This window comes from Capra hircus, chromosome 18, assembly GCF_001704415.2.
Source record: "Capra hircus breed San Clemente chromosome 18, ASM170441v1, whole genome shotgun sequence".
In the NCBI taxonomy this organism is placed as follows: Eukaryota; Metazoa; Chordata; class Mammalia; order Artiodactyla; family Bovidae; genus Capra; species Capra hircus.
The window spans coordinates 61,270,835-61,282,090 of NC_030825.1; the positions used below are offsets into that span (position 1 = coordinate 61,270,835).

The 11,256-nt window shown below is 45.0% G+C and overlaps 1 protein-coding gene across 1 annotated transcript in view; it reads right to left on the reverse strand.

Moving 5' to 3' along the window:
- Positions 1 to 10,959, reverse strand: part of LOC102175116 (zinc finger protein 160-like) — a 29,047-nt gene extending 18,088 nt beyond the window's left edge. Inside the window, 3 exon segments of the mRNA XM_018062996.1 lie at positions 3,181 to 3,263; positions 8,641 to 8,699; positions 10,852 to 10,959. Of these exon segments, the coding sequence (XP_017918485.1) occupies positions 3,181 to 3,195 (15 nt within the window). The 5' untranslated portion in view covers positions 3,196 to 3,263; positions 8,641 to 8,699; positions 10,852 to 10,959.

Here is an 11,256-nt window from a genome sequence, read left to right on the forward strand (position 1 = left end):
ACATGAACCGTGAACAGATGGTTTTAGAAAAGGCAGAGGAACCAGAGATCAAATTGCCAACATCCACTGGATCATGGAAAAAGCAAGAGAGTTCCAGAAAAACATCTATTTCTGCTTTATTGACTATGCCAAAGCCTTTGACTGTGTAGATCACAAGAAACTGTGGAAAATTCTGAAAGAGATGGGAATACCAGACCACCTAAATGCTGGGCTGGAAGAAGCACAAGCTGGAATCAAGATTGCCAGGAGAAATATCAATAACCTCAGATATGCAGATGATACCACCCTTCTGGCAGAAAGTGAAGAGGAACTAAAAAGCCTCATGATAAAAGTGAAAAAGGAGAGTGAAAAAGTTGGCTTAAAGCTCAACATTCAGAAAACTAAGATCATGGCACCTGGTCCCATCACTTCATGGGAAATGGATGGGGAAACAGTGGAAATAGTGTCAGACTTTACTTTTGGGGGCTCCAAAATCACTGCAGATGGTGACAGCAACCATGAAATTAAAAGACGCTTACTGCTTGGAAGAAAGTTATGTCCAACCTAGATAGTATATTAAAAAGCAGAGATATTACTTTGCCAACAAAGGTCCCTGTAGTCAAGGCTATGATTTTTTCAGTGATCATGTATGGATGTGAGTGTTGGACTGTGAAGAAAGCTGAGTGCCAAGGAATTGATGCTTTTGAACTGTGGTGTTGCAGAAGACTCTTGAGAGTCCCTTGGACTGTAAGCAGATCCAACCAGTCCATCCTAAAGGAGATCAGTCCTGGGTGTTCATTGGAAGGACTGATGCTAAAGCTGAAACTCCAATACTTTGCCCACCTTGTGTGAAGAGTTGACTCATTGGAAAAAACCCTGATGCTGGGAGGGACTGAGGGCAGGAGAAGGGGACGACAGAGGATGAGATGGCTGGATGGCATCACCGCCTTGATGGACATGAGTTTGACTGAACTCCAGGAGTTGGTGATGGACAGGGAGGCCTGGTGTGCTGTGATTCATGGGGTCGCAAAGAGTCAGACACGACTTAGAGACTGAACTGAACTGACTGACTGATGACCAATAATGCCTATAAATGACAGAATATAGGAGATACTGTCAAATTCTCAGAAACATGCAAACTATTTTACTTATTAAGAAATTAAAAAATTGAGAAGTGTTGAAAGTGAAAGTGTTAGCCGCTTAATTGTGTCTGAATCTTTGTGACCTCATGGACTGTAGCCCACAAGGCTCCTCTGTCCATGGAATTTCTCCAGACAAGAAGACTGGACAAGACAGCCATTCCTTTCTCCGGGGAATCTTCCAACCCAGGGACAGAACCTGGGTCTCCCTCACTGCAGGCAGATTCTCTATGATTTGAGTCACTAGGGAAGCCCAATATAACTTGAGAGATTTAAAAAATAGAAACCTCTAAGAAAAATAGAGGACCAAATTCTACCAAACATTTACAAAAGAATTACCACTAACCCTGCTAATTCTATGGAGCAAGCATGATTCTAATAGTTGCTGATTTCTCAAAGACACAAGAAAGGAAAACTGGAAACCAATACCGCTAATGAATACTGATGCAAAATTAAAATACTTGCAAACCAACTTCAACACATATTAAAAAGATCTGGAGAAACAGACATAGAGAACAGATGAAGGGGGGAGGGGAGGAAGGAGAGGGCGAGATGTATGGACAGAGTAACATGGAAACTTACATTACCATATATAAAGTAGAGAAGAGAGCCAATGCAAATTTGCTGACTGACTCAGGGAACTCAAAGAGGGGCTCCTAGCAACCTACAGGGGTTGGATAGGCAGGAAGATGGGAGGGAGGGGACATATGTATACCTATGGCTGATTCATGCTGGTGTTTGGCAGAAAATAACAACTTCTGTAAAGCAATAATCCTTCAATTAAAATAATTTAGATAAATAAATAAAAAGATCTGACATCATGACCAAGTGGATTTTATTCACATAAGGCAAGGAGAAGTCAACATATAAAAATCAATTAATATGACACACTACATTAACAGATTAAAGGGAAAAAAACCAGGATCATCTAGATGCAGAAAAAAATATTTTTCTTCCTTCCCACATGACAAAGTTTCATAGGTAAAAATCATAAAGACTACAAAAGAAACATGCTATATCAAAAGATATTCTTTAATAACCCCACAAAGGATCAATCACCCAATTAACTCATTATCAAAACTGCCATGGCAATCTTTGTAGAAGCAGCATAAAACATGGTGAAAGTCACATAACTATTCAAAGAGCAAATAGCAAAACTCTTGAAGAAAGAAGATGGAGGTCTTTCTATTTCAAAACTTATTACAAGGTAATCAAGGTGATGTGGTACTGGTATAAAAAGAGACAAATAAACCAAGTGAACAGAACACAGTACTCAGAAATAATTCTTTGTGTATATGTAAGGTATATTCACAAGGATGTCAAGATACACAAAAGAGCAAGGACAGTCTCAATAACCATGATACTGAGAACATAGATATCTACCAGCAAAAGAGTAAAGCTGGAATCTTGCTTGCATTAAAGGTTAAAACATCTCTGTGTCAAAGGATTCAATCCACAGAGTGAAATGACAACCTCTGAAGAATGGAGGTGATGAAAATTTCCACCTGCCAGAGACTTAGATCCATTTCATAGTTTAAATCTGATGATAAACTAAAAAACCCTGTATCACTGATGTCTATTTCTGAACTTTCCATTCTATTAACAATAAGGATTTAAAGAGATTGACCCACATCTTTAGTTTGAACTGCCTTAAAAAAGTCAGAACAAACTGTCCCTAATTGATCTGATTTGCAGATAATACCAGCTATTGTGCATATTGATACCTGACTTCCACGTGCAGTTTCCTTACCCTGGTTGACAGAGAGCAGACAGCGCATCCAGATGGGCCCTAAGCAATCCCTGCTGCCCAACAGCACTGAGACCCCATCTCCAACCCGTGGGTGAGAAGCCCTGCCCGGGATGGTGCCCAGGGGAGCCTCCTCACAAGGGCCAGGTTACCAGGTCATGGGGAGACGGGATCTAAGTGGAGACGACAAGCCCTGAGGGAAGGCCCCAGGTGAGTGTACGTGTACAGGAGCCAGACAGGATACTCCAGAGTCAAACACGATTAGCAAGTCCAGAGAAGGGCATTTCAGGAAGGACAGACTAAATATGACCTTACCTGACAAAGAGCCATGCCTCACTCCTTTTCTTTCCTCTTCCTCAACTTCAGGGCTTCCTCAGGCAACACAAGTCTTCAGAGGTCTATCATGAAAGTTGAAAACATGCTGTTTAATGCTTAGAGTCAATACATCCCCTTCCTGAGCCCCAACCACCCACATGGGAAGCCCTCACCGTGTGGAACAGACAGTCCCCTGTGGCCACTGTCTCAGGAGGGACTCAGGACAGTCAATTCCAGCACAGAGACCAACATGGGACTTTCCCACACTTTCCCTCAGATCACACTCCCCTCCTGGTGAGGCCTCACGCACACAGCAGCAGGGGCCACCTCTGCTGACCCCACGATCCCCTTCAGGTCACACAGCAGGCCCTTGTCCAGCCCCAGTCCGAGCAGAGCACCCCCTCCTCAGCCCAGATCTTTGCCCTCAGGACTGGGAGTACTCAGAGTCTGATGCTCAGTGAGGGATCCAGACTGGAATCAACTGGGACACCTTAAACATTCTCGAGCTGTGGACCAACACAAACTACCTGAAGGGGAATCTCTGGTCAGAGGGTACAAAACATGGGTATGCAAAACACCTCAGCAATGAAATGTGAAGCCTGGACTGAGCACCATTCAGAGGAGCAAAGCTCCTCCCAACTCTCTTTCTTTCCCAGCCTTACTAAGGTGTAACTAACAAAAATGGTATAAACGTACTGTGTACAAAGTGATCATGTGATAGATTCATACACTGAACAATTGTTATAGTCGAGTAAGTTACACTTCCACCTATGAGTACACTTTATTATTTCTCTCTGGGTTAATTTAAGTATATAGAAACACTACAGGCAGCATGCAATACCTCACATCCCCAGAACTTACTTATTTTACAAAGGAAAATCTCTACTCTTTGACTAACAGTGCCTCATTTCCCCCTCCAAACAGCTCCTGGTAACAGCCTTATTACTCGATGGTTCTATGAGTTTGACAAGTCTAGTTTCCACATAGCGTCTGTCCTCCTTTGTGAGGCTTATTTAACTTGGCATAATGTTCTGTAGGTTCATTCATTTTGGCATAAATGCAGGATTCGTGATTTGTATATTTATAGATAGAGAAAAAATAGTTCATGAATATACAAAATATAATAAATATTCCATACCACACTTTTGTTACCTATTCTTTTGTCAAGAGACATCTGGCCTGTGTCTATGCCTTGGCTACTCCAAATCCAGTCACACTCATGGGACTGTGGACATATCCCTGAAAAACTGATCGCTTTTTCTTTGGATATCTGTCAGAAATGAGTTTGACAGGCTGTAGGCCTGTTCTATGTTCATTTGTTAAGAACTTCCATTTTGTTTTCCAACATAGCAGTACCATTTACATTACCACCAACAGTGCACTTAAGATTCCGTGTTTTCTGTACTATGCCTGTGTGTTTGCTTATTTTGGGAAGGAGAGGGGTGGATAACAGAGAACCCAGCACTGGCCAGGCAGCAAGAGAGTTGCAGCTGCATCTTCTAGAGGACAAGCCTCCAGGTAGCAGATCACTGTGCATCACTGCCCTCTGATTCTCTGAGCCATCTTCCCCTACGTCACAGGACTTTATGACTCTTCTCAGGCTGGGCCCAGAGATCCCTACCGAGCAGGACCACCTTATTAACAAGCATTCTGCGATCGTAACCTTAGTACTCCTAATTTCCCAGCAGGCCTCAAACAAACTTACAAACTTTCATGGTGTCCAACAGTGTTCATAGAGCCCATAATGAGCCTTGAACCCTCTTACACAAACACAAAGCATTCCAAGCCCTGATAACTCATGCATGAGGCAAAATACAAAAGAGGACACCCAAGGATCCACAGACACAAGACACTATATTTTCATTTACAGTGAGTGATCCAGGTCAAAGATTGAAACCTCCAAAGACTATGAAAAAGAGGGATAAATCCAATGATGCACATGGCCCACTGAGACCTCACCATCTTCCAAGGAAACACTCTAGATTCTCTTGGTATCTTCCAAAATGCACATGAAACTTTCTTCACTGGCAACTCCAAGTACACAATGATACCAAAGTTGATGCAAAAAATGACCTGAGATTTTCCCTGTTACTCTATGGTGCCTGCCTGCTAAAAGAGCCAACAAAAGCCAGGGTGTGGAGTAGATGCTGGGGGCACCTGCTAGAACCAGCCCCTCAAGCCCAAGGCTCCCCTCCTCCTGCACCCACAGGTACCTGTGGTCTCAGCCGAGGCCACAGTTCTAACAGTGGAAAAGACTTCTCTTGGCTGAATAACACGTGCTTCATTGCTCCTCACGTGGGGTCACCAGTTGTCAAATCAAACCTGTGCAGGCAAGTGTCAGCCGCAGCACTGCTATCCCAGGGAACACGAGCTAAGGCGTTGGAACCTCAAACCATTCCATGCCAACAAACCCGCTTCCAGGTTCTCCAGCCTGAACTGAGACATTCTTTTCCAAAAGATCCACACACCCCTTGTCCCTGCAACACTTGGGATGGGCGCACACTCCATTCACCGGGCTCACCTTGATGCCCCCAAGTACTGCCACAAGCCTCCTGCAGACCCCACCAGGCTCTCTCCGCTTTCCCCATTTGTCTCCCTCTCCTCCCTGCATGACTAGACTAAGCAAGACTAAAGTGCACAGGGGTTTCTTGGCAAAGGGGATCACAAGAGGAGTGCCCACGAGCTACCACCAAAAGGACACTGCACATTCAGCATGAAAATCAAGAGACTGGCCCTCCTGCGAAAGTCTGCCACCACCTGGGGACATTATGGAGTCCACGAACAAAGACATTTCAGATGAGCAAGTCTCAAAGCAAGGGTCTCCAGGTCTCACTATCTCCTGTTTTCGCCACAGACACCTCCTTGGAAGATATTCTAGCTCTTGCGGGGGCACAGGGGGCAGCGTCTCCTTCCTGCCCCATTAGGTTTGGGATTTCTGCTCATCCTCAGTGCGATGAAATCACAATCGCTGACACTGAGCACATGAACTCGTAGACGGCAAAGCTGCTGTCCACGATGGTGACCGATCCCTGGATGGACAGAGCTTAGATCTAGGGGCTGCAGTGGACTAAACACAGCAGACTAAACCTGGGGACATCTTAGCCCACTGCTTGAGGACACCAGTTCTGTAGCGCTTTTCAGGACTTCCTATATTTCTTGGCTTTTCTTTTGAATATTTAAGAAGTCACATGGGGGTAAAGATCAATTACAGCTGAAATGTCCAGAACATGGGAAACATCTTCATCACCTGCCCTGTTCTCTTGGTCTTCCCTGAGGATTATTTCAGCCCAACCCATAGTCCCGTCATCTAAAGACATTTCCAGTAACAGGTACTGCAGCCACGCTGGGAAGAAGCGGAACACTATGAGCCCTAAAAAGAGAGGAACCAGGAAGGACTCAAAATAACCCATGAAGAAGGGCATTAATTTCTGCGGATGGCAACTGATACACAGGCAATAAACCTGGGTAACAGGAGAGAGACTGTTAGGAGGGCATAGGGAGACCTCTCTGAGCCTAGACTTGAAGGGTGACAAAGGGCCTCAGCCAGGGTGACTTGAAGGTGAGAAAAGAAACTAAGATGTCAGACAGAAATGGTTTTGGTATTTGGAAACAGAGAAAAGGTAAATGAGACCAGGACAGGCTGAACCATGAGCAAAGGGTCAACTCCCAGGATGAGGCTAGAGACACTGACAGGGCCCTGAGCTTGACAGAGGGCTGTGGAGCCACAGCAAAGAGTCAAGCTTTTGTCCCAGGAAAAATTGAAAGCCAGAGGAGGTCTGAACGTCAGGACGTAAAAGAAATCTCCCTTCAGATTTAGCCTTATTCACAGAAGTCATCTAATTCTGAGCCTGTGATCCTGCCTCCATCCTACAGTTTTCCTTTTCGTTTTTCATTCAGGGAGGACTGGGATCTATTTAAAATTCTCATTACCACCAGACACTCCCTCCAAACCAGAACTGCCACACACAGACACACAGCCAATTTGGCTAATTATTTCAGGGGTCAGTGATGCTCACGCTCAGAGTTTCTGGTCTAGTCTCTCATCTCCATGTTACAAGTGGGCTCCCTCAGGACCAGAGAGAAGCCGTTTATGAGAAGGTCTGAGCTGAGTGAAGAGAACCGGGTATAACTGAATAATGAAATAAGAGGCTGAAGGGCAAGAGGGCCAAGTTTGTCCTTATTGCCCATTCCATTTAAGACCAGGAACATCTGTCATGTATCTGAGCAAAAGAAACTTTTCTTTCAAGATTGGGTCAAACTGATACCAAGCAGATAATTCTTTATTATGAGATTGCAGTAAAATATTTTAAAAATACAGAATTGCAAATATACATCCACTGATACAACAAACACTGTAAGGGGTCAGCTTAGAAATAGAATCTGAACAATCTTTTTCATCATGAACAGAGAGGCTCTGTTGGAAGGTTTCAGGTCAGTCCAGCTCATCCTTCCTCATTTGCACAGAAAAATCAAAAAGGGACCTGAGGGAAACATCTTCATATCACCTCACAGCTCACTTTTTTCACTGATCATAGCAATGGAGAAAACAGACCATTAGACTAACCAGTTAAACTAGGTGTGTTTTTTTTTCCCCTTTTTTTTGAAAGGAAAGAACGAAGCATTTTATTTTGTTGCTTTTATCATGTTAAATGTTCTTTTATTTTTCCCATTTCTCAAAGAAATGCCTTTAATTTCACAAGATCTAATGTCATACCTCTGTTATTCTCTGGTAAAGAGCTGAGACCAGAAATATCCATTTGTGTGTGCACACATAAACACATACACACAATTCATGTCTTTGGTAAAACCACAGCTGAAAATATGTCTGTTTTATTATACGATGTCCCATACATAAAACCCTCCAAGATGTATTTCTCTTTGAATTCAGAGAAAGAGAAGGGAAGTGATCTTTGCTTATTAACTTTTATTTTTCCAGATTCCTCATTTTTAATTTTTAATTATTTTAATTGGAGGATAATACTTTATAATATTATGATGGCTTTTGCCATACATCAACATGAATTGGACATGTGTCTTCCCCATCCTTAACCCCCTTCCACCTTCCTCCTCACCAGATCTCTCTGGGTTGTTCCAGAGCTCTGGCTTTGGGTACCCTGCTTCATGTATCGAACTTGCACTGATCATTCTATTTTACATATGGTAATATGCATGTTTCAATGCTATTCTCTCAAATCATCCCACCCTCGCCTTCTCCCACTGAGTCCAAAAGTCTGTTCTTTACATCTGTGTCTCCCTTTGTTGCCCTGCATGTAGGATCACTGGTACCATCTTTCTAAATTCCATATATAAGCATTAATATGCAGTATTTGTCTTTCTCTTTCTGATTTATTTCACTCTGTATAATAGGCTCTAGGTTCATCTACCTCATTAGAACTGATAAACGAGGTGACACTTTTGCTAAGTATGGCACAAAATAGTCTAAGATGATTTACTACTTACCAAAGAAAATTTCAAATGTATGAGATGAAGGGAAGAAAGCACTCAGGCAAAGAATGAATCTGAAAAAAATTTGAAACAAAAACCTGAGAATTATTTTTAATCTAAAAATCTGGTGTTAAGTTTAAAAAAAATGTGGAGAATAATCATATTTAGAAAAGGATAAGAGTAGAATACTGTAAACTAAAAATGCTTATTTCTGAAGTTAAAAATCATTACAGAAACGGAATGAATTAAGACCTATTTCAAGCCACAAAAAGCACCATACATAAAGAAAGGAGAAAGTGTGAATCCATTATATTAAAAAAAGTGTTCCTTTAAAAATGCTACCCAACAGTGATACAGTGCATGAGAATCTGCCTGAAAATGCAGGGGACATGGGTTCTATCCCTGGTTCAGGAAGATCCCACAAGTACAAGCAACTAAGCCTGTGCACAACTACTGAGCCTGTGCTTTAGAACTTGGGAGCCACAACTCCTGAGTGCACGGCACAGAACCGAAGACAGCCCAGCCAAAAAAAGTCATTAAAAAAAAAAAAAAGCTACCACAGAGTGACAGAGTCAGTCATTTCTTGCCCCAGGTCTCTTCTTCCCTGACCTCTGTCTCATGATAAGACAAGGGAAGGGGGTCACTCAAAACTCAGTGCCACTGCCACTGAGTTGCCACTGCCCCAGGCTCAACAGGGTTTGCAAATAAAAGTCATCTTCTGCCACAACTAATAAAAAAAGACACAAGCCTTATAGACAGGAGTTTTGAAATTCTCATCCTCCTCTGTATAACCAAAAAAATCATCTGTATCCAAACAACTGGCCACACCTGGATAGAGCTTACCCCTCTGTTCACCTATCTCCCTATTTTATCTGGGTCTCAGTGTCTCTTTCCCCCCCTCTGCTCTCCTGCTGTTTTTGTCCTATTTCCTCCCTCACACGTGTCCTGTCCCAGGCTGCTGCAATTCGTTCCCCCTCCAAATGCTCTCTCCAACCTTCCTGAGTCTTTCAAAAATCCATACCTAAGTCTGCCTCTTTCCTCCCCCATTTTGGCTCCCTCTCTGCGCTCCAGATTACTCCCCTTCTCTCACTGTAACTCTCCCTTCCTCCCCACTCTCTGGCAGGCCATGTGGCTATGCTTCCTTCCAGCCTTTTCTTCCTCTGCTCCTTACCTCTTTCTCTGCTAGCACCATGACCAAACCGGCCACCTCAAATTGAGACTTGAACCCATGTGGCGGGACTCGAACCGGGTGAAAACACAACTCAGCACTCTAACCCAAGAGATCTGGACTCAAAACCGGCCAAAACCCACTTAGGTTTTCCACCTCTGACGTCCCTCACCGCCCTTCGCCTCCCCGCTCCCATCACTAAGACAGGGCAGTTCTCCCTATGCTGTCCAATCCCTGGAGATCTGGCTTTCTAATTTACTCATTTTGCTATTTTCAAGGCTTAAACTCTTTGACTTGACTATCCCTTTGCAAGTCCCTCAGCCATTCTCAGTTTTCCCATTGGTTCTCTCTGATGCTTTTCTCCTCGGTTTCAGTTATTTCTCTCAGTCCTTCTGACTCTGCTTCCCCTGATCCTCCTGCCTCCTGAATTCACTGAGTGGGCGACAGAACGAGACGCCCCCGGACCGGAAGAGCACCTTTTCCGACCGAGTTGAACTGGGCATGCAACAGCACTGGCTGTCACATGGCTGGCCCAGGTCACCTGCCCTATGAGGGGTGAGGGGACGGGCTGACAGGAAAGGGGGCTGCTGCGGGGCACAAGGAGCGGCCTCAGGAGACGCGAGGACAGAGGGGCTGGGAGGGAGGGGGCTCAGGAGCGGGGCGGGCTCTGCGGAATCCCGGGACCAGGGAGAGGGCGCGGCCTCTCAGGGAGCGGGGGCGACCGGCTCTGCCTCCAGCGGTCGAGAAGGCGACGCGGCGGGTTGCTGCTCCAACTCGCGAGAGAGGGCTTTACTTGGCGAGGCCAGAGGAAACAAGGGTTTTAAGCAGGAAAATGTCGCCAGAGGCGGTGTCTACGCGCACCGAGGACCGAAACCGCCTCAGCAACACTTAAAACCCAAACGAAAAGATAACTGGGCCGCAACGGCAGCAGCAGCGTTTATTCGGGGCCGAGCACCGGGTGCCAGGGTTTTCAGGTCGCTGGCAATTCCCACACCATGAGGACGAGTGAGCGAGGGCGGAGGTGGGGGATGGAGGGGTGGCGAGCTCTGCAAACTTACTCTAGAAGGACGCTTTGGCGCCGCTCGGGGACCTCAGCTCCGCGCTCTCCAACTTCCGGCTCCGTGTGAAAGGGCTCTTGCTTTTAGAGCCGCGGCTTCCGACCAGGGGCGGGGCGAGCACCCGCTGTGTGCACTGTTCCTGGGAGGGGCGGGGCGCGGAGAGGGCGGGGACTGTTACCCTGACAACATTAAGTTACCTTCTGTAACAGTGCTCAGGTAAAAGCTTCAGGTTATGTCGGAAGCCAAGATACTTCCTCTTAAGCCTGAAAGGGTTTATTCTCAATAAAAAGCTGTTTCTCACAGCATGGTGCGCTCAAACCCTGCTAGAGAGGCTGAAGCAATTCAGGTATCTGGGTACTTGGGCAGTTTTAAGAAACAAGAATGGGACGAGTCTAAATTCCAAAC